The sequence below is a fragment of the Zootoca vivipara genome, chromosome 9 (genome assembly GCF_963506605.1).
Source record: "Zootoca vivipara chromosome 9, rZooViv1.1, whole genome shotgun sequence".
NCBI classification, from domain to species: Eukaryota; Metazoa; Chordata; class Lepidosauria; order Squamata; family Lacertidae; genus Zootoca; species Zootoca vivipara.
Window position 1 is genome coordinate 36,072,879 of NC_083284.1, and position 27,431 is coordinate 36,100,309.

The following is a 27,431-nucleotide window of genomic DNA, read 5'->3' on the forward strand; positions in this document are numbered from 1 at the left end:
CTGACAATTTTTTCTTTAGAAGACTATTATTTAAAGCTTGCTTTCTGTACTGAGTAGCACTTGAGAGGGGTGGAAAACAGGGACGCAACCTATCCAAATTTCTCACACTGAACTAATTATGCTTGATTGATTTTTAAATTAGTAATTTTGATCTAACAAAATGTGAGTTAAAGTTCTGTAACAAAACTGTTCCATTTCAGTGTATTTTTAGTTAGGAGAGTTGAACACTCGGCCTCATGCTTTATTCTATAGAGTAGTTCCTTCATTTTAATTTGCAAATGCAAACTTAAAAGTCTACTGTGACCATACTAATACATAGGCATCTGGCATATCTGATCATTCTAATTTAATTTGTGCACTGAGCTGGGTTCCTACCTTTTGTCCCTGCACATCTGTTGTGATGTGATCTGCCTCCCCATTCTCTGCCTCCCCCATCTTCACAAGGCTGACATCTATAGTGCCAAATGTTTTCCCACCATCCGTACTCCTGAAAAAAAAATGGAGAGAGGGAGGGAAGATTTAATTTTTTGCTCGTGTGGCAGTAACTAATTACATCCATTTCCTTCAGTCTGAAAACTAGTGGACAAATCGTTATTTGCAACGGCTGCTTTAAAAGATGAACCTACACTGTATACATTTTGAAATTCTGCGAAAGGTGAAAAAGTAAGGCTCACTGTATCCAGCCTCACTTTTAGAATTTATAATCCCATATCACATTATTGTACGGATCGGAACAGAAGAAAAAACACTAACATCACAAATGTTATCAGCAGCAACTAACTACATTTCTGTCTCTACAAGGGTGGAGTTAAGATGCAGTATTGAAGGAACTTGTACTGTAATTTGTAAGTTACTGACTCAGAAACCCCCCAACTGTAATTTGGTCTGCATGGTTTCAGAATGTATATCAGAAGTAATTAATTTATAAAAGAAATGAACACTTAAAAAAAAACATAAACCGATGTTTAAATCTCAGCAGTCATTTTCTGTAGTACAATGCAATATGCTCCAGACAACTGGATGGAATTCAACCGGTGCCTAAAAGACAGTAATAAAAGTTGTATTGCAGCTATATCATTCAGCAGGGAGTTCCACAGTCTGGGTGCCACAATGAAAAGTTCCTGTTTGGTAGCCATCCATTGTTCCTTAGCTGGCAGTAGCAACCAGAGAACCACCTTTAGAGAAAATATTAACAAAACAGGCAGGTTCCTGCAGGAGAAGGCAGTCCTTCGGATACCAAGGAGAATACAGAATTTCAATGTTATAAATAGAGAGGGTGCATTTCCCTGTGGGCAAGACCAACATCAGATTTTAAAGCAGAAATCACATCTACATTTTTGCCATAATTTGATTTCATGGCATCATGATGCACACTATGCACACAGAAATCAGTCCTCCACATTAAACACAATCAATTAACATATGGAAGAGTTTTCCAAAATCTGAACCTATAAGGTGGGTTGTAATGCTATTACACAACACCATAGGCAGGAATAAGAGATGACAGCTCTGGACTTCTGCGGATCTCTTAGCCCAGCATCCCTGACTGGTAGCATATGATAAAGGACTAAATCTCACCAGTTAATCTGTAATAGCAAATCATGAATATTACATTTTGGCTTCCTACTTCTGTTTTAAACTATTATGGAAAGTCCCCCTTTAATTTGTATTATTGACCTTATTATACCTCTCTGCCTCCCTCCCTTCACAACTAGCACTAATAAAAGAGGCTTCACTAACCAAGCAATCTGTTTGTGCAAGGAGAATGTGAATATGCAAAAACAAAGAGTGGTTGCTAGCTCACATATACCTTTAAAAATCCCAGTTGCCACAACAGATGCATTGGTCAAAACTGTCAGTTTACAGCAGATTATAATGTTTTGATGAAATTGCTTAACTTCTGACTCATTGCCAGTTTGCATTAAATATTCAGCTATTAAACTATGGATTACAGACTGTCACAGGTTTAATCCTGTCGGTTGCTATGAATTTCAGATGCAATGAAGCTGTATGTAGCCTGCCAATCATATACCATAAGGCTACAAATGCAATCTTCTCTCTGTTTCTCTTTTGCAGCAAACACATCCACTCCCAAAAAACAGAATAAGTAATTTATTTAACAAGGAACAACTTAGATGTTCATGATTTATTGATCAAGAAGTTCACAAGGCATTACCAGAAGTGATGTGATTAGAGTACACTTAGAACCGTAACGTAAATTTAGATAAGTCATGTATGTGAGATATACCATAACTTTTGAATCACCTTCATAATGGTTTTATGCTGATAGGTTATATTTTTATTTTCATTTATAGACTTTTGAGATTTCTGTCTACTGTCATTGCTATCCTCATGCATGAAAACAATCAAGAAGTATATGGTAAAGCAAAGCAGAAATATGGTCATTGCCCATATGAATTGTTCGAAGAGTTATTCTGCAGGTTGTAAAGCTGTATTAGATCTAATCAGTCAATGCAACTGAGAAAAGCCATCATCTAGGATACTTAGAAAAAAAAACACCTGCAAATTCACCTTGTCTTTTTATTGTCTGAGATTGTTCCCATTGTTTGATGCTGTTTTAAGAGTCCAAGCGTACTGAGAACAAGTTCTACACAGCTATGGAATGGAATGGAATAAATACTTGGTTCAGTACTGTGGCTCATAAATAGCCTATTTCCCATTGGAAAGCAGGGCTCCCTACCTTGTGAAATGAGGAAAAAGACAGATTTATCAATACAGAACCAAATCTCAGTTGTAAGTGAAGGAGGGAAGAAAATGAACATATCAGCAAGCAGGAAGATGTGTTGGTGGAACAGAAATATTTAATTCTTCACTGGACTCCATTTTAGCTTAATCTCATTTTCACACAAGCAGGGCTTGCACCCTCCCAGATGCCTTCATTTTTTGCTGCTTGTAAGAATTTTCTGTGTTGAGTTTTCCACAGACTTTTTGTACAGCTCTGATTAATCTTTGTTACCACTTTTGGAAGAGTTTATTTTCCCCTTAATCAGAACTGTTCCTTGTGATTTTTACACACAGCTACCTTTTCTGTGTTTTTTTTCTCCTGCATTTTAGCTGGTTGCAGGCCTGAAAGTAACACAGAATTCTTTGTCGCAACTATAAACGAGAATTTGACAATCTCTTTTGCTGGCTTTGCAGTTATTCAGACTTTCAACAGGAATTGTGTTTGCTTTTGCAGCTGTTTCCTCGGGGCTTTAATCTCTCTCAAGGGAGGATGGGCACTCAATGCTAAAGTCTGCTTTCCCCCTTCACCACAATTAAGTTACTATCTAAAGTCTCTGAATCAAAGTTGCCCGCAAGCTCATGGAGCAACACAACAAACACAGCCCCTCCCCTAAGATGCTCATTTAATACTTGGTGGCCAAAACAAAACAAAATTGCATCGTCCAACACTTTCTTCAGCTTGCTTAATCATTTCCTTCAATTCTTTTTCCATTACAGCCTTTGATTGTTCAATCTCAGCCAAATAATACTATGTGATTTTTTCTTAGCTTCACCTGCCTCATTCAGAAATCTGTGCAACCCCTATAAAACATGAGTAAATTTATTGTGATTTCTCCTCCTATTTACTAGCAATACTCAGACCTGTGCAGAGGTGGGGGTGGGGAGGTGAGTACACTTGCCCTGAGTCTAAGTAGGCTAAGCTGGTTGAGGGGCCCTGACAGGGACCAGCTGATTCCCCCCCCCCCCGTAATTTTATTCAAACAGGACTTCCACCCCAGGCCTCAGACAAGCTCTGCACAGACCTGGTAATACTCTTGTATAATTTAGACCTACATTGGCTCCCAGTACATTTACGAACGTCTCCACCCCCATCGTTCAACCTGGACACTGAGGTCCAGCGCCGAGGGCCTTCCGGCGGTTCCCTCACCTCATGAAGCGAAGTTATAGGGAACCAGGCAGAGGGCCGGCTTGGTAGTGGCGCCCGCCCTGTGGAATGCCCTCCCATCAGATGTCAAAGATATAAACAACTATCTGACTTTTAGAAGACATCTGAAGGCAGCCCTGCTAAGGGAGGTTTTTAGTGACTGATGTTTTAATGTATTTTTAATCTTTTGTTGGAAGCCGCCCAGAGTGGTTGGGGAAACCCATCCAGATGGGCGGGATATAAATAATAATAATAATAATAATTATTATAATTATAATTATAATTATAATTATAATTATAATTATTATTATTTGTGGAATCTCTCTTCCATATTAGCTTGCTGCTCTTTTGCCTTCTTCAATTCCACCAAAATCTGCCACATATCTGTTGATTTCCTTTAGACTATTTCAGTCCACTGACTCACCCTTCCACCTAATACAGCTCTTTCTTCCTTCCAGCTTACATGCAAGCCCTAAAATTTCACTCCCTTTTCCCCAAACAAGAACCTGGAGAACAAGATTCCTGAAGCAATGAATCACTTTACAGTGGTACCTCGGGTTACAAACGCTTCAGGTTACAAACGCTTCATGTTACAGACTCCGCTAACCCAGAAATAGTACCTTGGGTTAAGAAATTTGCTTCAGGATGAGAACAGAAATCGGCTAAAGTGGTGCTTCAGGTTAAGAACAGTTTTAGGTTAAGAACGGACCTACGGAACGAATTAAGTTCTTAACCAGAGGTACCACTTTATATGGAGTATTCAGAGTATCCTATCTTATAATAACTAAAATAAAAAAATTCCTTCAGTAGCACCTTAAAGACCAACTAAGTTTTTATTTTGGTATGAGCTTTCGTGTGCACGCACACTTCTTCAGATATCTGAAGATATCTGAAGAAGTGTGCGTGCACACGAAAGCTCATACCAAAATAAAAACTTAGTTGGTCTTTAAGGTGCTACTGAAGGAATTTTTTTATTTTACTTCGATCCAGACCAACACGGCTACCTACCTGTAACCAGAATTATAATAACTAACTTTTTCTTATCAGCCATGCTAACTCTTTTACATATACTTTCACTTGCTCTCTTTCTCTTATCTCATTTCATCCTTTTCCTTGTCTCCTCAGTCACTCTCTTTTTGAACTTTCACTTTCCAAGCAGCACGCTCTACCTCAGGCATCCCCAAACTGCGGCCCTCCAGATGTTTTGGCCTACAACTCCCATGATCCCTAGCTAACGGGACCAGTGGTCGGGGAAGATGGGAATTGCAGTCCAAAACATCTGGAGGGCCAAAGTTTGGGGGTGCCTGCTCTACCTGTTATTCACTCTTAACTCTGCCCAGAATTCCATCACACTCCCCTGTTGCCAATCATTATTCCACTCACTCCACTTAGGAACCCAGAGAAAAAAGAAAAGCTGATGGCATATTTGCATGTTCATACTGAGTTATGACACTCAGGCTTTCACAAGCATTACCCTCCCTCATAACACAATACACACAACAAAATCCTGCAGTCTAATAAAATATATACGTACATTGCTCTTAGCAGCAATCCTTGATGAAAAGAACAGGTTTTTATTTTTATTGCAAAATCCTTAATTCATTCTGTAAACCACCATTTCCATGCAGATTCACCAATTAAAACTGTGAAACCCTTTGCAGCTTTTCTGCTTCCAGATAGTTCTAGTGATAAATAAAATGTCATTGAACAGATTTTACTATTCCTTTTGTTCACCCTAATATAAAATGCTATTACACACTTTGCCAAAGTTCATCTCCACTTTTCTAATGTTTTGCCAAGTATATAGAGCCAAGATGACTCCCATCTGCTTCACTTTGGCTTGTCACTTCCAGAAACAACTATGTTAGCTGTATATAACTGAATGAATAAAGTTGATTTGTGAGGAGAAAAAGAGTGCAGAGCCCCATATTAATTGCATTTCCTAAGGAATAAACATGCATTTAAAAAAACCTGCAGGTGTTTTGAAAACCTAGCCATCAATTAAGCATGCACAATATGATTCGTATTCAATGCTATCTGAATTATTTGAATCTCTGAACCACAGCTTCTCAATTTCATGTTGTATCTCAAAAATAAAGAAATAAAGCAGAAGCTGCTTTATACCGAGTTGGACCACTGGTCCAATTAGCTGTGTGTTAACTCTATTGACTGGCAGTGTCTTCCAGCCCTATCTGGAAATGCCTGGGGTTGAACTTGGAACCTGCTGCATGCAAACCATGTGCTCTAACACTTAGCCACAGCCCATAAAGATGTACAGTATATATCTTAAACATGTACTACAGGAGGTACTAAAAATCAGTTGGCCTAAGCAGCACACAAAACCCATCAAGTACAGTATTTAAACTGGAACTGAACAGCAGCATAAACAATATATAGCTATCCATTTTTATTGTTATTATTGATCTCTGGGTTTTTTGGAAAATCAAGTAAGTTTGAATTTGGGGCATATGAGAGATACCATTAGCTCATTGGGCATATATCTATCCCGGCTAGTAAGCAGTGAGGTCCTGTTCCATCTGCTTTCATCACTCAGAGAGGGCAAGACCAACTGAAACTGATCTAATAATCAGGGCAAGACTGTGTCCCCAGCCTCTCAAATTCTGAGTGTATTTAAAAAGCGGCCCCCAAGTGCAGTCAAATAGATATCCTTTTGCCTGCAAAGGAGATGCTAAACTCATTGGCATCTCAGTAGATATAATGCTGACTGACCAAGTCATTGATCACCAAGAAGAACTCCGTAAGATGGCACTTTGCAGACATAATTGCAGCTGTTAGGAACAAATTACTCATTGCCATCATTGCTCTAGCAGAGCCTGGAATATAGATAATTTGTACACGTCTATTAGCTAAGATGTGAGTCATCTGCCCTCCACAGCTCCTTTCTTGATTAGACAGTTATTGGGTCCAATTCTTTGAGGAAAGAGGAAGAGATAATGTAAAAGCCTGTATTTAATTAATGCACTATAATCTGGTGCAATTGGTCCAGATGGGTACTGTTCTGGTTCCTAACAATTGTGTAGCTCTTCCTCCATCATTATAACTTTGTTCTCCTTTTTTAAAACATAAAATAAAATGAGTTTGCAACTTAGCTTCAATTCACTATAGATCCCTGCAAAATTTGATTTGTTAAAAAAAGAAATTATTCAAATATTCATGCTTTCCAAATTCAGACTCCAGTCCCTAAACCAAAAATGTATCCAGGTCTGTATGGATAAACATATGGAATTAAGCAAGTTATTATTTATTACCAACCCCCCACCCCACCCCAAAAACCCAACAAACCAACAGTTCCATGGGATGGAAGCACGTATACAGAAGCATAAGAGCAGCCCTGATATATCAGACTAAAGACCCATCTCTTCCAGCATCCTGTTCTCACAGTGGCCAAGTGCATATTCCATACTATCTTCTTGTTACCTTTAACCATGGTTTAGAGGTACACATGCAATTACACCAACTATGGTTAACCCTATGAAATGCTCAACCATGACTAAAGCAGGCCAGAATCTGGGGGGGCAGGCGGGGGCAGCTGCCCCCCCAGAAGCAAAAAATTAATGTATTTTACAGACCAGCACTTTTCCCCTCCAAAAACTGAAGTGGAAAAGGGCAAACAGGAGACGTGCTTTGCTTTAGCGAGAGCCGCTCGGTCTCCGCTTGCTGGGGGGCGGGGCGGCGGGAACACAGCTGTAACAAAAAAGTTGTACATAGAAACTCTGGTTTTTTTAAATTTTAATAAATCCTGTATATAGTTTTACTCTGCGTCCAGACCTCTAGTCATTTAAGTTACCGCCAGAAGCTTCCGGAAAAACCTGCGCAAACTCTGCTGTGTTCAGGCTGAAGTTACACCTGACACTTAAAAACACTAAGAATGTCATCGGGCCCGCTGACCCTGCAGCCCCGCCCACGTTCCCACTTCGTGGCCCCTCCCCTCCCGTGCCTTGGCCCCGCCCCTGAATGACCATGGTTTGCCCTCCCCCCTAGTTTTGATCCTGGGTATGCCCCTGGGCCAGATACAGAAGCAGGGAATTCACCCCAAAGAGGGGAGAGAAGGAAGCAAGCAAGGGAAAGCAGGCCAACAACCCTATTTCACTTTCAGCTATGTTTAATAAACTGGCAGCAATATGGGTTAGGGAGAGCCAGAACTAAAATAAGATGAAACACATTCACAGGTCAAAATACATGCTTAAATATCCTGTGGTTGACTTCAGCTTTGCGCCTTGTAAGAATGGGAGCACTTAAGACAGATATCTGATGAAAATGAACCAAACCATTAATTGTTGATTATTAAATTGATAGTGTTATGTATTGTTACTGCATTACTGCATTTAGACTTTGATTTTTATGTGAAACTCTTTGAGCACAAAATGAAAAAAAATCCTTCCAGTAGCACCTTAGAGACCAACTAAGTTTGTCATTGGTATGAGCTTTCATGTGCATACACACTTCTTCAGATACACTGAAACAGAAGTCTCTAAGTTGGTCTCTAAGGTGCTACTGGAAGGAATTTTTTTATTTTGTTTCAACTATGGCAGAGCAACACGGCTACCTACCTGTAACTAGAGCTTTGAGCACAGACTTACTTGTGGAACAAGTAGTATAAAATTAAATTGACAATTATACATACCTTTAGTTTCAAAACACAGCCAAGCAACAGTCATTAAATGTCACAGGTTGTTAATTTGACATGATTTGCCATTGACAGCAAGAGACCTACCTCAGGCTGAGTGTCAGTGGCTGCTCCTTTGATTTCAATAAATCACCTACTTTAAATGTAGTACAACCCAGGAAGCTTCGCTAGAAACCAAAGGGAATAAAAGAAGAGAGGTGGGATGAGGTGGGATAGAGGAAGAAGGAAAGCACTTTCATTTAATTTCTCAAGCTGTAATGGTTTATCTTTTAACCTCACACCAGCAAATCTTTCCTTGGTAGCAAGGGAGGAATATTAAATGGGAAACTATTCTCTTGATCTATTATCTGGGGGAATGCCTTCATAGATCAGTGACACTATTATCAATAATTTGTAAAGCTGAGGCAAGAACCTCTTTTTCATAAAAAAGCAAACAGAATGACAGCCTGACAAATAGGATGCTGAACATGTACAGCTATAAAAAAGGGTGTTTTGTTTTCAGCACAGGGCTTATTTTTTCCTATTCATGGGGTTTTAATATCACAAGTAATGTTAAATCTGCAGAATCTTAAGGCTGTTCTTCTTGCTACAGTAATTTCTCAAACCCTGAGGCACTATCATCCTTATTTGCCAAATATAAGCATATTTGTTTTCCAGAGATATTTTTATGTAGCACTTAGAACATGATATTAATAGCAATGTTACATTTCTCCAGTTCATCACACTGTTTGAGGCATTCATTTCTGTATTTCCATTCCAGGAAGGCCAATTTCATTCTAGTACAGTACAGATGCAGGGAAATATATCCATCCAACTATGCTGATAAGAGTTATATTGACCTACATTTTTCTGTGCCTCTAAACCAGTGGCAGCCATTTGCATCCTTGTGCAATGCAAACTGTTCAGTGCAAGAAACAAACAAAAACAAATGCATCTTCATCTCTTCTTCCTCTTCACGTTTTTCATTTTCTTTAGGAGTCAATTTTAAAAGATAACTTGCCAAAGATCTCTGGCTTTTTGTGTGTGTGTTGGTTGCAAGATGCTTGGTATAGCAATAGTCCTCTTCAGTTCCCACTCCACAAATGTATGGTTTAAAATTTCGCTTCCATCATAACCTTTTTGATATATTTGACTATATGGAGAATTCAAACGTGTCATACCACAACTTTCTCATATGAAGATTACCAAACCCTCTTTTTTATAGGGTATTGCATTGGCCTACAGAACTTATTTCTCTGGCTCATGCCCCAGAGGTTCATAAGCTTCCACCACTTCTACTATACAGTACTAATCCATTTCCAAATAGAATCTACCTCTAGAGTGGTTAAGGAGTGTGTTCTAGTCTTTCTGGCCCCTCTAGTCTCCCTGGACATAGGGATACTTCCCAACCTCCCCTACACCCACAAGGTCAATTTGTTGTTGTAGTTTAGTCATTTAGTCGTGACCCCATGGACCATCTTCGTGACCCCATGGACCAGAGCACGCCAGGCACTCCTGTCTTCCACTGCCTCCCACAGTTTGGTCAAACTCATGTTCGTAGCTTCGAGAACACTGTCCAACCATCTCGTCCTCTGCCGTCCCCTTCTCCTTGTGCCCTCCATCTTTCCCAACATCAGGGTCTTTTCCAGGGAGTCTTCTCTTCTCATGAGGTGGCCAAAGTATTGGAACCTCAGCTTCAGGATCTGTCCTTCCAGTGAGCACTCAGGGCTGATTTCCTTCAGAATGGATAGGTTTGATCTTCTTGCAGTCCATGGGACTCTCAAGAGTCTCCTCCAGCACCATAATTCAAGGTCAATAATGAGTCCCAAATACTTAGGGAATATATGAATATGGAAACGCTTTTGTTGTTTTTGTTTAATGCTCTCACACAGGAATAGAAAAACAATACTGAACACAAGCAATTGGGGGGGGGGGAGAACCAGCAAGATAAATAGAGCACATTTCTGTAAAAGGTTTTCCTATGTGATTGTTTGAGCCATTGCTCCATTATTAGCTAAGTTTTAGGAGCTGGAGTCAGGCTTAGGTCAGCAATAAAACAGTGAAACACCCAATGTCAGTGAAGTTAACTATTCAAAGAAACAAAACAGCTCAGTCTTCGTAGTTGCAAGGACTGAAGGTCCCCAAGTTCCCCAAGTTCCCACTGCTCTCTAAGGCTCCTCCCTTGGTTCCTTTCCAAAGGCTTTATTGTTTTGTAGCTCCTTGCTCTGCCCTCTTACGGTAATTCCTTTTTGTGTTTTGGGAGACTGGCGGGGAGGGAAGTGGGTCACAGCAAGAGGAGACTCTCTGGATTCCTCAGCTGCCTGCCTCATCTCTGTCTCCTGGCCCCCCTCCTCTGAGTCTGGACTGCTCTCTGCCCCAGCCTCTTCCTGCTCACTAAACCCTGTTGCCTCTTTAGTTTCCAATAACTCCTCCTCCCAGTCTTCTCCCTCTGACCACACATTATCTGACCACCACCAATCCCCTGGCTCTTCTTCCCCTGGGAGTTCCCTTGGGGGTTCCCCAGCAGGTGCCTCCCACCACTCCGCTGTATTCAGCTAGTCCATGACACTAAGCAATCATATTAATGTCTTCTGATGGGCAGAAACCCCCCAAGAATGTGCAGTGATGTGATATTTACCATTGGTACACAAGCCCTTTTCAAAATAACTTTGTGGAAAGAGGAGCTAAGCTTCCAGGCTGTTGGCCGTATCAGCTTTTAGGAGATTCAGTAAATTTAAGAAAGCATGTTAATCAGAGATGAAAATACTGTAGTTTAAAAAAGGGATGGAGGTCACTGAGTCAGAAGAAGACATAGAGCTGGTTTTCCTCAGATTGTGGTTTATCCCGATTTAGAGCTAAAGAGTGGGTTTTCTCTGGGAAAGGTGTGGGGCAAGGGGGAAACTGCTCAGACCCTTTCTAGGCATGGGACAAGTGGAAGAGCAGACAAGCCCCAAGGCATTGCATTGTTCCAATGTGAACACCCTAACAAACTATGGATAAAAAAGTAGCAATTTAGGAACAGTTAATATTTTAAAAAAGAATAATCTCTTTTGAAAACTATATTATTCAGTTTCCTTTTGAAAACTATATTATTCAGACAGCATTTGAAATGTGAATTTCTTTTTACCAGTCAGTATCTATGAATTCTTTAATTGATATTTTTGTTCATTTTATATTAATTTTGTTGGGGGGGTTGTTGTTATTGTATTTTACTGTCTTGCTGCACTTTTACAAAACTGTGGTCTATAAACCAACTAACCAAGATCTTACCTACAAAAAGGGAGTGGGAAGGAATCCTGAGGCACAGCTACTATAAATAATATTCTAAAAAACCCAGCAATACTTTTGGTGGCTGAGGTTCAGGAGCAAAAAAAACAATTACACTGGCATAATTTATTCTTGAAATAATCTCAAAGGGTTAGACTGAGCTTTTTAACCTATATTGAAAGGTATAGCAATACCCTAATGTCCAGCTTCAGAATAATTAGTTTTAGGAACATTATTAAATAAAATAAGTAATTTAATTTTGCCTTGTTCATTTAAGAAAGCATTTCCTAACAAGAGAGAAGAATGCAGGAACTAGTGAAAGAGACTCTCTCCCGACATCCAGAACATGGGAAGCCCCATTGGTGTGTGTGTGTGTATACTAAACATTTCCTTACTATATACCCACTTACCAACAATTCATACAGATAGTGTATATACCTTTTGTACAAATCCTAAGACAAAGAACTGCTATGTCTTCAGTTTTATGGACAAGGAGATATTTTGCAGAATTTGCATATACAAAGGAAGGTCATAAATATCTGGTGAGCATAATGTTGAACACAAAGACCTATAAGAACTATGCAAAATGTATACTAAAAGGTATGATGTATATTCATCAATGAAATTAATACTTACCCCAGTATCTGTCCTTGGCTCTTTCTGTTCTGCCAGAATGCTGGTGCGGACCTAGAAAGAAAAAAAAGTGGGGCTTTTATTGTACTAGGATATGCTTCCTACTATATTCTAAGATATCCATTTGGGGGGAAACTAATCTTAACATTTTTCTGTTCGTTTGGATTCCAACCCAAATCTACTTGCAAAGCAACAAATTGAAAATTCTGACACTCACTTGATATTAAATTGTCAGCACATTTGAAAATGGTGTCCAATCATTTTAGCAAGTACTCAGCAAATTGTAGCCATCCAAAGTATGACAAAGTATGGAATGATGTACATTTAATTTCCTTTGATTTGGTTTTGTCTCTACTGAACTGAAGAGTAAGGAAATGTACAACACAAGAGAGGCAAGGAAGAGTGTAAGCTGGACTCTATGGCAGGGTCAGCTCCTGTATGTACATGGCTGCCATATATCCCAGTGCCACAGAATGGCTAGCCATGCCTATGATATTTGAAAGTCACATTCAGGTAAGCAAAAGGCATTATGAACCTCAATGACACAATTCACCAAGGCAAAAACTCAAAGCGGATACAAAGCTGGGCCAATGAAGGGAACAGCCTCATGTTGTCTTCTCCAGGAAGTGCAGGCACTCAAGAAGACTGAAAAATGCAGGCCGCTGGTGAGATAATTTGGAGAATGAAAGAAAGAACACTCGCAAACAGCCCTTAGGCACCTCAAAAAGAAGGTAATCGCAGCAAAACCAAAACCAAAAAAACCCAACAACCCCAAACCCTGTACTCTGCTGATTATAATTTCAATATAACTTTCTCTCTTCCCTTTGATAATTCTTTATTCCAGTAATTGATGGAGAATAGCTAAATTAAATTGCAGAAGACTTTTTCAACACAGAGCTTCTTTACTGCCCCTTATATATTTTATTATTCTTCAGGTAATCTCTAGGTCTGTCATTGTTAATGCCATGTGGTAGAAAAGGAGATACAACTATGAACTTTTTGTCTCTCTCTGAATTTTTCAAAAGCTGAAATATGGCACCATTCATGTTTATTACATGACAGTACACTTTTATAAAAACTGTTAGCAGTGAAAGAAACATAGCTTTTCAACCACAAAGCCCCTTTCAGCCTTCAGTTCCTTTACTTAAGAAGCTACCGGTAATAACACCCCTATAACATGACGTAAAATGATGGTGGTGATGGTGATGGTGAACAGTCATACATCTCTACCACTAATACTTTTGACAGTAAATAATTTGTAATCTCTTATATCCCTGATAAAGGAGGTCTTTGTAGGAGTCATTGCTAGCAGTCTCCTTTGACTTTTGGATGCTCAGCTTGGATACATCAGGAACCATGAATTTAGTATTGTGGACACAATTATATGGAAATAAGGTCAGCTGAGTTCAGACAGGCACCCTCCTTATTGAACTTCCAGTTCAGGAAATGTCAAATATGCAGCCTAAATGGGTGTTCTGAAGCACACTTCCACTACACACACACAAAAATTCCACTACACACACACTGGATGTGAATTAACAATAAACTTCTGAGATGGTTTGGTACCCCTTTTGTCCTAGATGGAAGTGACAAAATTAGCTAATGTTGCATAAATGGAAAGACAGCAGGGCTTAGCAAACATTTACTATTTCTGATTGCGCACCATTTTAAAAAAAGATAATCTCCTCTTTCTACAAGCTGAACAGATAATCTGACAGCTAGAGGAACAGAAAAATGTTGATGCTTTTCTGTCAGTATTAAGAAACAGTCAGCTCACTATCCTTTCTAGAACATGCTTAGTCAACCTATTATCTTATGAAATAGACTGTGAAAATACAAAGTTAGGTTTTCCAAAAGAAAAAAGTATTCCTAAATTGCAATAAAGTATAGGTAAAGGCTGTAGCTCAGTAGTCTGGCATCAGCCTTGTATGCAGAAGGTTCTAAATTCAATCCCTAGCAACTCCGGGTAGGGCTGGGAGAGACTTCCTCTCTGAAACCCTGGAGAGTTGCCAGCAGTCAGTGCAGAGAACACTGAGTTGGATGGACCAGTAGTTCTGACTCAGTACTGGATAGCTTCCTAGGTTCCTATTATAAAAATGAGCCTGATTGCCCAAAGTTAGCCATTTTCCACTGTTTCCTCTAATAATCACAAATCTAGACACACTGGGTGATATCCAACTAAGTTATACTCACAGGAGACCCATTGAAATCTATGGATGTAAGTCTTTTTATTCCAATAACTTATGTTATATACCACCCACTGCTAAACAATGTGATGAAAAACTTGAGAATGACTCCTTTGTTTTTTTGTTTTTGTATTTTGCAGCAACTAAAAAGTAACCCCTGAAGAAGGTATGAATAACAAATACACACACACACACACACACACACACACACACACACACACACAATCATTTCCAGAGGGGGTAGCTATGTTAGATCATAGCACCAAAAACAAATACAGGGTATTTTGGTATCCTAATGTGGTAAAAGCTTTCGATGGACCATTTTATCCAAGGATGGATTTCATGTCATAAATACTAAAACCATCCCATCCTTTTTTCTCCAAGGTGATTCCTTCTCAGCTTTCTTCTTGCCATCTTTCTCCCACTGTGCACATCATTTGTTCCTCCCACTTAACCCCTGAAAACTCACTTTGATTTGCCTCACACTTTTTTGGATGATAAGAATTATCATAATGAGCTCAGAAAAGGGAGTGCTACTTAACAAAGATTCATAAAATTCTGATAGGGGTTATTCATGATATATGTAATCAGTCTCCATGCCTGAATTATAATTTGATCTTTAGAGAAGTATGTTTGAAAGACTGTTAGCTTCACGGGTTATCTGCACAAAGTAAATTGAACCCTGTTACGTTGGCTACCTGTTACTTAGTTACCTATTTGACTCCTGACTGCCAGTCCACCCTTTGACCAAAGTCAGGTGTCTACACGCACACCAAGAGTAACCATGTTCCTTTGGAGGAAACTAAATGCCTAGATAAACCTCATTTGTCACACTCCACTTTTGGAAAGACCAGAAGCCCATTCAAACCCAACCCAAGCCCCCAAGTTCCCTCATTCCTTTGACAAAATCCAGACTCCCAAATTTACCCAAACTTCACTTGACTCCCTTTGGGGAGGCCAAATATTAGATCTTCCCTTCGGCTGAAGTCGTATTAGACAAATTCATGCCTAGGAGCTAAATCAAGCATCCAGGATCAGAGATAGTATGCCACTGCCTCCTTGTCTTACATGTGGGCTTCTTTAAATCATCTGGTTGGCCACTGTTGAAAAAGGGGTATTTGAGCAGGAAGATCCTTGGTCTGATCAAATATGGCTGTTTTAAAGTTCTCAGGATGCTGAGGGAGCATTTAGGAGACAATATCCCAGATTAATTTCACTTTGAGCAATTTTGTGCCTGGCAGACACATTCTACATAATCATCCATTAAAGCTGGTATTCACAAAAACCAGACAAAAGGACTTTTGAATTCAATGTTTAAAAGATAAAGTTATTTTCATGCAAAAATGAAAGATCTAGCCAGTTTTCATCCCCTGAGGAAGATGACAGAGAAAAGAAAGCTGTCACCAAATCACTCTGTGGAAAGCAAAATATTTCTATACTTCCTTTAAGAAAAAAGGAAACGGAAAATGGAGCCCTATTCAACACACATTTTAATAGGGATGTCACATTGTCAACAGTTTCTCCACTGCTGTGAAAAAAAGCTATTTAGACTTTTACACTATGAAATTTTAGGAAACAATTCCCATAGCGCCATTCAGGATCCTCAGCTAAAAGATGGTGAGCGCCAACTATTAATCCACAGGCATTGTTTTTTAGTTTTGAATGGCACCCCCTCCCCCCTAAATCTGCAAAAAAGAACACAAATATTTTGTAACCTCTCACTACCATACCGCAGAACACCTGAGATCTCAGGAATTTCTATCTTCAACAAGGGGCAGCATAAGGGTTGGCTTTTTGACGGGGAAACTAAGTGGATAATGCACCATTTACAGGTCTGACTGGAGTTTCTTACTAAATGGTTTGGAAGGCATTTTTATTTTCCAGTGGTTAACAAAAGACAACAACTATACAGTGGAACCTTGGGTTTCGAACGTATTCCGTTCCGGAAGACCATTCGACTTCCGAAACATTCGAAAACCAAAAACTCAAAACGGAAGCCTCAATACAATAGGGAAACTCAAAAAGGGAAGCCACGTGGCACGTTTGGCTTCTGAAAATCATTTGAAAACCGGAGCAGTTACTTCCAGGTTTTCGGTGTTTGAAAGCCAAAACGTTTGACTTCCGAGACGATCGAAAACTGAGGTTCCACTGTACGAGTTTCAGGATAGCACGTTAAGGGGCCTGATCTGGGGATCCAGGGAACCAACAGATCTAAGGTCACCTAGAAACACCCCAACACATTCTGGATCAAGCCTCACTCTGGCAGAAACACCACCAATTATGCATCTACACTAACACAGCTTTCAGTGAGTGTACCAAGGATCTCTGATGTAGGTATACCTTTTAATTGGCAAATCTACTATCCTACTGTGCCGACAAACCAGACTATTATAAGGGAGATGCATATTTATCTACTTCCCTCCTGATGCCATATAATGTTGGCAGTGTTGGGATGCAACTTAGCTTGTATTAAGGCTGATGGCGTTGGTGGGGTGGGGTGGGCAGGGAGCAAACATAGAGGAATGTCAAATCTGCCTGTACTGTCTTTCTGACCTAACCTGTGCACACCTTCCCTAACGTGTTAGACTGATATTCTGACCTAACTTCCTGCTTCCTCCTTCTTTTCATTCTCATCTCTGGACAGTATACATCTTCATTTTATCTCTCTCTCCTACAGAGATCAAAGACCAAGCATAGCTCTTTGCATCTCCAACTTCATTAAGGGAGAACTAGGAACTCTTTACTGTATTGTCTAAGCATGTATTACCTATAATAAACTTGATTTTCTTACTTTTAAAATTTAATGTCTCAGAATGGTAGGGGCTCATATGGCAAGCATTCAGTCTGCAAGGTTAATTCAACATATATGATGTCAGGAAAAGTGCAGGTAGGTGTGGCCGAAACAGACTGGTGGCCCTAATTATACCCATCCACCGATCTATAGTTGTAAGTAATGTAGCCTCCATTCTTTAATACTAATTGGTACATGTGACTTCTGTCTTTAACATAATCAGGCAGTCATATATTCTACCACATATACCTTTGTATAAATTCTGCTTCCTCCCATTTTTTCGATTTAAAACGGCAAAATTGCTGGTTTGAAATTATTGGTTTTAATATCAATCCTATTTCTATTTCTTGCACCCTCCAAATGAGCACACACTTAAATAGTTAATAGTTAAAGCAGTTGTCTTTAAAATGATTCCTGAATGGAGAAGCGGGCTGAATTTATGCAGAATGGAAAACAGCCAATTGCAACTGAACCTATTCCCTCAAGTCTCCTCTACTAGAATGTAGAATGATTTGGCTTTTAGCTGGCATCTCTCTGTAAAGAATGGCAAAATGCTGCAACAGTACTGCTGGTATTTATGTATTTATATATTCATGTCTTTATACATGTATTTATGTATATTACGGTATGTATTTATGTCTCAACTTTGCCAGTAACATCACAAAACAGATTATATTTTTCCAATATTTATATACTCTATAGAGGGGAAAGACTCTCTAATTGGAGTTACTCCTATTAAGAATTACACTATCAGTTGAAATTTAATGCTTGATTTTTTTGGGGGGGGGGAATACTGAATCCAAAGGAGCACTCCCCCATGTGAAAAGGGTCTTCCACTCACATAAAAGCAGTTTTACATCTCATGCTAGAACATTGCACACAAAAAGGTGAAACTGAACCCCAACATATTCCTACATGTTTATTTACTTATTTACTACATGAATGTATTATCTTCTTTTCCCCAAAAACAGTTTACAGAGCTAAAAAATGGCAAATTAAATATGAATTTATTTACAGAAATTAATAAAACCCACGATGCCAACCGCTTAGCTTTTCATGGTTCCACCTTCCAGGTTGTCTCTTCACTTCCCCAACCATTGCATAAAGCCATCCTCCTAAGTTTCCCCTTTTCATTCCTTTCACAACTTTTATTCCTGTTAAATTCCGACCCCAGTGTATAAACTACCCCCCCTCTCTCACTGAGAGAGCATTATTCCACAGTTGTTCGACTTTAGAAACCTTTTGAGTCAGGAAAGGATCTTGCCACCCCACCCCCCACTGGAGGAACAACATTCCATGCCTCTTCCTCTTCTTCTTTAGGGTCTGTTGCATTGTCCCGGAATGATGATTGCTCATCTTTCATCTCTAGTTCCACATGGCTCTGGAACTCTGGTTCATTTTTTCAATCTGTATTGTATTCTGTTGCACATCGTCTTTCAATTCCCATAAGAGTTTCAGAAGTTCCTCTTGGAAGTCAACAAAGTCAGGCGACATTGTTGTGTCTAGTGGCATCCTTCGCATCTTTAATTTCCTTGGCACAGCAGAATTGTAAAGCAGGAAATGGCGCAGTTATATTTCCAATCCTCAAAAACGAAAGTTTTGTCCAAACTGGAGACAGTTTATCATTTTAAATTCTTACTCATACATTTTATTTCCATATACTTTTATGCAGAATGCATTTAGCATTCATAGCCATATATTTTATATTTACTCTACTTCTCACAGTTCACAACCTTGAACAATCCTTCCTTTTTATACTGTACTAATAACAACTCGCTGACCCCTCCAGGGCTCCATTTCCAGTGTACAGGGGGATTTTCCCCAGTCCAGAAAATAAACCTTTTACAGAGATTTTTCTTCAGGTCACCCTTCTCCCCCTTACCCTGTTTCCAGGGGAGAATTTAAGTTCAATCTTTGGGAATTTCTCACTTCCCTTCAATCTTGCAGCCTCGGGTCAGGTTCACTGCTTCTCATTTCACACAGTGGGGGAGATCGACTTCCGTTTTTTGAATGTCCTCCCGTGGCCAATTCATTTTAATTTTCAAATTTTAAAAATCCTTTTCTTTTACTCATGGTGTCCAATGTCCTTAGATCTCTTTGTTTTTGGAAAAAATCCACCGCTCCTCCACTGCCGGCTCGGAGCTTCATGCTGTGAGGGTAGCGATTAACTCGAAAATGGCGTCTGCGACTCTACTCCGCTCGCTCTCGGGGCTCTTAAAAGAGCTTACCGTGGAGTGGAGGATTCGCTTCTGGGTGCTGCTGAGCTCTCACACCCCCAGAAAGCTCAATCTGGGGTTCTTCTAGGGGTCCGTGTCACTCTTGTGGCTCCCCGCCTCCACAGTGCCAGGAACCTCGGAGCTCGAGGATTCCTCACCGATCAGCGCTACCGGTAGACTGGAAGTATGTTAGATACTTTTGTTTTCACTTTCTCTTCTCACTACTGTGCCTTATTTTAATGCACAAACATTTGGAAGATGGTTTGCTTTTATAAATAAAGGAAAACCTTGCAGTTATATGTGGCTGCCAAGAAGTTCTGAAAATCCTGCAATATTTAAAAGGGGAGGGGAGATTTAAATCCGGTTTTGCTATATAAAGAATTCATTTTAGGAAATAAGTCTATGGCATAGGATATTGATATATAGGGTAGGAAACATTAGGATTAACGAAAAGAGTCTGCTTGGGTGTTGCTAAGATTTCATACTGTATTGGGATCAAAGAACAAACAACACTTCTGCCCCCTTCTATCCCAGTTAAACTAACTGTTCAAACTGTTCAATCAATACAAGTTAAACTATGTTTGAAACCAAATGTAGTTAAACAAGTGTTAAAGCTTCATACGGTGGTAGCTTGGTTTTAGAACAGCTTAGTTTATGAACAACTTGAAAATAGAACGCTGCAAACCCGGAAGTAGGTGTTTAGGTTTGTTAACTTGGCCTTGGAAGCGGAACATGTTCTGCTTCCTGTTGAGTGTGTTCCATTTGTAAATTGAGTCCCCCACTGCTAATCAGAGGCTTCCTGTTGAGTCTGTCGGCTGTTGAGTCCCGAGCACCAACGCGACACAGAGGAGATATTTGGAGCTTTTGTTTTTGCTATTTTTTTGCGTTTTTGTTTGTGTGGCTTTCTCGTTTTTTTGACTGTGACTTGTTCTTCGTTTTATGGGACTGACTTGCGACTGTGGCTTGTGACTTTGTTTTTGTGACTGTGGCTTATAACTTCATTTTTGTGACTTGTTTTTGTGACTGTATGGAACCCGGTTCAGCTACTGACTGATTGATTGTGTGACTGCAGAAATGGAATAAAAGCCCCCCATCCAAATAATGACTATCATCAGTGCACGTAAGAAAAAAAATAATTTTAATTTTTATCATCTACATTACTGTCTTATTTATTTTATAGTATAGTACATTGATTATTGCTTTCATTTTATGGATCAATGGTTTCATTAGATAGTAAAATTCATGTTAAATTGCTGTTTTAGTGTTGTTTTTAAAAGTCTGGATTGGATTAATCCATTTTGCATTACTTTCTATGGGAAAGCATGCCTTGGTTTTAGAACGCTTTGGTTTTGGACAGACTTCCTGAATGGATTAAGTCTGGGAACCAAGGTACCACTGTATTAAGTTTTTAATATTGATTCAATTCAGGTAGGGTCGAATCAGGCCATTTACAAAATCAGCCACACCTATTAAAAATACAATAGGCACCTCATCTGACACAACATGGACATACACCATCTAACTCAAGCTATTGTTTTAACAAATGTACATATATACAGGTTTAATTGATTAAAATTAAAATTTGTATTAAATCAACTAAAATGTCTTTAATCAGTTTAAGGCTCTCATCAAAATATTTGATGAGATTTTTAATACATATATCAAAGTAAATGGTATGGAAATTATTCTTGCAGAAATGCAACTGAACCAATTAATATGTATATTAAGTTAAACTAGAGAAAAGGCCTATGTCACAATTTCCTGAACTCTTTCTGGGGAAAAAAATATCTGGTGTTAAAACACGTGCAAAAATGAAATAAAATTGTTAGGAAACATTGGCATTTAACATCATTTAGTGAATCTTCATGTGTCTGACTAAGTGCCAGCCATCTAGAACCATCTGCTATTATTTAGTATGTGTAAAACTGATGAGTGCTAAACTATTACATAATTATAGTAGGGAACATTATGTGAATCAGAGTGGATTACAAAGAAGGTACATACAGAATATATGTATGCTCCACATTTCAGACTCATTTATTTTTAACAAAGCTATCAGAGGGATGGAAGAAAGGTTCAGTTTACATTGAAATGTAAAAGCCGGAATAGAGCTTCAGAGGAAATGAAAAACACAATATAAATTCGGGATTTCCTTTTTCTGACCCCTGTCCCTAATCCAAAATAAACCAAAACTTCTGATGGAGTTTCTTGTTGTTCTCTAGTTGTTCTTGTTGGTCTCTCTCTTTCTCACACCCTTCCCAACACTTCTGCCTTCTCCTATCCCAGTTAAGCGATGCTATATGGGCTCCTTTTCTCCATACCCTCCAGCATTTAACAGATGGAAACAGGCACACAGAAGGTGTGGCCTGGCAGCCCAATACCAAATACAAGCATGTTCAAGTAAACAAACTACTTTATGAAAGCAAGTTCCTGAATAAATAAAACAATTAATTAAAGCAGAACAAGTCAGTAAGTGATGTCACATACCACAAAGAGTTGGGGGTTGGAAGGAATCAGATACGGTACCTTTCTAACCTGAGTGGAAATGCCTTCCTCGCCTCACCTGTGGCACCTTGGTATGCCTCAACAGTGAAGCAAAATTTGGCCACCAAGATTATCTCATAAAGCAGTTTCAAATCCCTCTATTACAATTCCGCAAGCAGTTACTAGATTTTGTTTAAAGCTTGAAGGAATGTTTATGCTCAGAATGTCCTCCTAAGGGACGCTTGCCTCAAACCAAATCCCAAGTCTTTTAGGTGACAAGCAAAGAGCTTTTTCGTATTTGTACATGCCTTAAAAATGCTCTTTCAATATATGTTTTAATCTTGCATAAGCCTCAGTCTTTTCCCATCTATTTTGCTGTTGCACTGTTTTAAAGGTAACTTGTTTCTGATCTTACTTGGCTGCTTTATTGATTGATTACTTATGAGCTAACCTAGGAAACCTCTGGGACTGAAGAGCAGGAAAGAAATGTATACAATAAAATAAAAACTGTTACATGTACAATAAAACTCCATATAAGATATTAAAACCACAGAAGCAGCAGTCATGAAACCCAGCAGAGACATAAAAACAAAACCAGTTATAAAACATGCTGATACGCCTGGGCAAATTTTTAGAAAGTCTTCACCTCGTGCCAAAAAGATATGCAGTTATTAGAGCATTTATATCCCACCCATTAGGAATAAAGACAGGCAAGCTGGTATGGGGCGAGCATTTCATATAGCAAGAAAGTCTTCTTTCCTGACACCTTCAGACTTAACTTCAAATGTCAGCAGGGTGTAGATGTGGGCCTCTTTATGGGTTCAGCCCTGCTCAGATCTAGAACTTGGGTTCTCCTCCTTCTCAGAGGAGCAGAAGCATACTCCAGAATCACAGATGACCTTGAAGAATCTGGTGTTACTGCAAACCCCAATATTTTAGTCACAGGACAAGAGATATCCATACCAGTAGCTTGGGCTTCCAGCTGGCTCTCACATCACCCACCCCAGGTCATAGAAGCAAGGGAGGAGGAGCTTTCAGGGCTGCCTTGAAAGTGCAAAAAAATCAGGAGCTGTGTATTTTAAAAAACCCTACACCTTTTTGTATTATGAGGGAAAGTGAACTATAAACTGTATGACAAACTGTGAATTTTTACACTTGAAGCTACATGGAATATTTATTTTGGCTGTGAAAATACATTAATTAATGTGCAGTCACAACATTACTCATTACATACAGAAGCTCATTAGGGACGCGCTCAGCAAATCTAGCCAGGAAACACTCACCAATGCATAACACACCAACCTTAATTATAGATCATGTAACTTTTCTTTTTAAAAACAAAAACAAAAAAACCCTAAATATTTGCTAATGGATGTCTTCTCCATATTAATAATGTTAGCAGAAATAATAGTTTTTTCAATATAATGAAGCTGTGTTTTTTATTAATCAAATAATGCAATATTTAATTGCAAAGACATACAACTTAATCGAGGAAGGTGATTAAAATTGAAAAGTTAATTAATCTAGTAAAATGTTATGGGCATCTTTCCTAAGTTTAAATAATACGTGAATTAGAAACTCTCTCTACATCCACCATTTTCCAGCCATTATCAAGCAGCAGCAGCAGGAAAAACAAAATGCATAACAACTATTTGAAGTTATCACTTTGTCAAAATGTCCCATCAATATTATTATTCAGTGTCACAACAGTACTGAAGAAATGTTAACTAAGGATCACACCCGAGGTTGTCATTGGAACATTTAGAATAATTATCAAACACTATTTCTGTTGCTGATCATTGCAGGTGGTCTTTCTGTATGAGCTCCATACATCATTTGTACCTGCTTTCTCCACTCCTTAACATTATGCTGATTGGGCCTTTGCCTAATCCTGCTACTCCAAACAATCATACCTCCATAGGGAGTTGGAGAGAAGATGCAACAGATGGAAGACAGGGAACAGTTTTGCGGGTGACAGCAGTGTTATGCAGGATGGTGAGCAACTGAGGCTTCCCCATGTTCTTCTAAATGTGGTGTTTTATGAGATCTCAATAAAAGAGGAATAAATGCAATGAATATGAAGGAGCAAGGTTTTCAGTTGCACCCACAAGACTAATCTAAGAACAATAAAACAAAAATGCAAAAAAACCAACCCTACAGACTTAATGTGATCAGTATTGTTAAATCACAGCCACAATCTTATACCACATATTCTTATTTGAGAGTACCGGTAAGTTACGATGAATACATACAGTGCTTTTTTCCCTAAAAAAATGTTTCGGGGTACTCTCATTTTCCTACTCATATTGAAATACTGCCCCTTAATGAGGCCAAACATAGATTCACAAAATGTTTAGGGGTATGCGTACCCCTGAATCTCCCCAGAAAAAAGCACTGAATCCATAGCTTTTGAGTGATTCATGGAATCTGGCTTTCAACTTGTTAGCAACTGCTGCTAAAGCATAATCCATGTATACTGATGCCATGCCTTTTCTGTATTCTACCCAGTTTACAGTGGTAATAGTCATATGAACCCCACCAAGTGCCTCTTGAAAACACAAAGCTCAGTCTTATGGTTGGCTTTCTATCTTATGCATTAGACAGATGGAAAATAGCGGAAGAAGAAAAATGGCAGCTCATAATATGCTTGAGCTGTATAAAGTGTAGCTACCTATTGAGTGCATACCACCAAAAGGCAAATAATCTTTGAAATGGTTCTTGTTGTGTGGTGAATAGTACATTAAGGCCACTGGACATTTAACAAAGAAATACATATGCAACTAATTATACACAGCAGTAAAAATTACATTAAGTGTTTCAAGTTCCTTCTGCATCTGAGAGAGAGGAATGTAGCCAATTCAGTGATGAACAGAACAAGATGTAAACCAAGCCACTTTCTGGAATGAATCAAATAACCAAGCTAGTGGTTAGCCACTCCATACTGAGTGATACATCTCTTTCAAAGTCATATTTAGATAAAATCTCTTGTTTCCCTAGCTTGGTAGTGCTGAAGTAAGGAAATCCATTTTCTCCCCATTAGAAGGAGTAAACAATTTAAACAAGCATCAAAGGAAGTATTACGTTCAGAGGCTCTCGTGAGGTATCAATAACATATGCAAATAAAGAACAATGCAACAGGCCTCCTAAAGGGTAGGACATAATCAAGGAAGAAAAGTCCATTATGCATATAGTCAGAGTGGCTATATGCAACCTCCAAGTTGAGAGGCAGTATGCCACAAAGTACTTGTTTCTGGGTTTCTCAGGAAGTATCTGGTTTACCACTGTGGGAAATGGGATGCTGGACTAGTAATTCCTCTACAGCCGTACCTTGGTTATTGAACAGAATGTGTTCCGGGAGTCCATTCGACTCCCCGGAACCATTTGAAAACTAAGGTGTGGCTTCCGATTGGCTGCAGGAATGTCCTTCAGCCAATCGGAAGCCGCGCCAGATGCTCGGCTTCCGAAAATTGTTTGAAAACCAGAACACTCACTTCCGGGTTCCGATTGTTCGAGAGCCGATTTCTTCGGGAGCCAACGCGTTTGAGATCCAAGGTATGACTATTTCACTTGACTGTGATTCACACAAAAGCTCATACTTATGACAAACTTAGTTGGTCTCTAAGGTGCTACTGGAAGGAATTTTTTTATTTTTTGTATTTCACTTGTACATTTATCTAGCTGCTCCACATCTGGTTGTCCCAGGAAAGCAGGAGACAATGACAGAGAGATGATGGTTCCACCTGCACTAAACATTTAAAGCAGTACCATACCACTTTAAAGAATCACGGCTTCTCTCAAAGAATCCTGGGAAGTGCACTTTATTAAGGGTGCTGAGAGTTGTTACATACCGGTACACCCATTTCTCACAGAAAGCTACAGTTCTCAATTCCTCTTCCGAGGTAACTCTGGGAAATATAGCTCTGTGAGGGGTACGAAGGTCGCCTAGCAACACTTAGCACTCTTTACCCATGTTTCTTTGGGAGCAGCTTTTGTTGCTTAGTCGTTTAGTCGTGTGACTCTTTGTGACCCCATGGACCAGAGCATGCCAGGCACTCCTGCCTTTCACTACCTCCCGCAGTTTGGTCAGACTCATATTCGTAGCTTCTAGAACACTGTCCAACCATCTCATCCTCTGTCGTCCCCTTCTCCTAGTGCCCTCAATCTTTCCCAACATCAGGGTCTTTTCCAGGGAGTCTTCTCTTCTCATGAGGTGGCCAAAGTATTGGAGCCTCAGCTTCAGGATCTGTCCTTCCAGTGAGCACTCAGGGCTGATTTCCTTCAGAATGACTTATGACTGCCTAAATAGCTGGCCATATTCAAGTAACTTTTATTCAGAGTAGATCCACTGAAATTAATAATGACCATAATAGCTTAGGTACATTAATTTCCATGGGTTTACTTTGAGTAAAAGTTAAATGCAACACCTGAAAACAAATTATAGACTAATAGCTTGACAAATATTTGCTGTCATCTCTGTCTCCGATATTTTTCAAGTTCAATTTAAGGGGAGCAGGCTTTCTAGAGCAAGGTTTGAAAATTTATGAGTTCTAGTGCTTGTTGGTATGGTACCAAGATAAAATAAATAGGCTCTACTGATAAAAATTAAAAAATGCCCCCTTCTATTGGACATAAGTTCATTTATCCTATTCAACTGATATGCAGATTTATATGCACATCTATCTCTAAAAATATACATTTATGTATTGCCGGGTGTCATGCATAAAATGAGCTTATATAGTTTCCAAAATTAATATACCTAACATTTGGAAGGAACTAATCTCCCTGTCCAAATCAGTCATAAGCTACCTCATTTGAAAAGCCTTATTTCTACATTATTTGGATATATTCCCAAAGAAGGTAACTGACTAAAAGGAGTAAGGAAATGCTCTGCAAACTTTTGAGGAAACTGAGATAGAAATGTAGTGATCCATTTTCCTTCTTAATCCTGTCCAAATAAAACACAAACCAATAGTGCCTCGTAGAGCAGGAGTGTACACAACTTGTGATGCACAATGTAGTTTTTATTCTGCTCCACACTACATTCTCCAATTCACCCCCAAATTCATAGGCAGGAAGCCAAACAAGTAGGCTTACTCAGTCCCTGATTAGGAAGACATAATTCTCGTTACTTCTAATGTTCAGGTTGCGAGTTCCACTGCCTATGTAGCCGAAATGGCACCATCCACACTCAACAGGGAATATCAGCAAGCTTGGAAGAACCACAATGTTTACAGATGTACCAAAAAAAATCATTGGGGGGCAGGGGAATAGAAGTGGGGAAACATCCCAAAGTACTCAGTGGGCATGCTCAGTAGACAAAAAATGCTGGCAGATGCTA

General features: G+C 39.2%; 1 protein-coding gene across 12 annotated transcripts in view; it reads right to left on the reverse strand.

The window, feature by feature from the left end:
• The window catches only part of INPP4B (inositol polyphosphate-4-phosphatase type II B), a 267,689-nt gene that overhangs the window by 94,408 nt on the left and 145,850 nt on the right, over positions 1-27,431 (reverse strand). For all 12 annotated transcript variants that reach the window (XM_035113742.2, XM_060278622.1, XM_060278620.1 and 9 more), the window contains 3 exons: positions 12,420-12,470; positions 8,625-8,704; positions 376-487 (listed from right to left, as the gene is read on the reverse strand). In XM_035113742.2, coding sequence (XP_034969633.1) covers positions 376-487; positions 8,625-8,704; positions 12,420-12,470 — 243 coding nt within the window. The remainder of the gene's footprint in view (positions 1-375; positions 488-8,624; positions 8,705-12,419; positions 12,471-27,431) is intronic.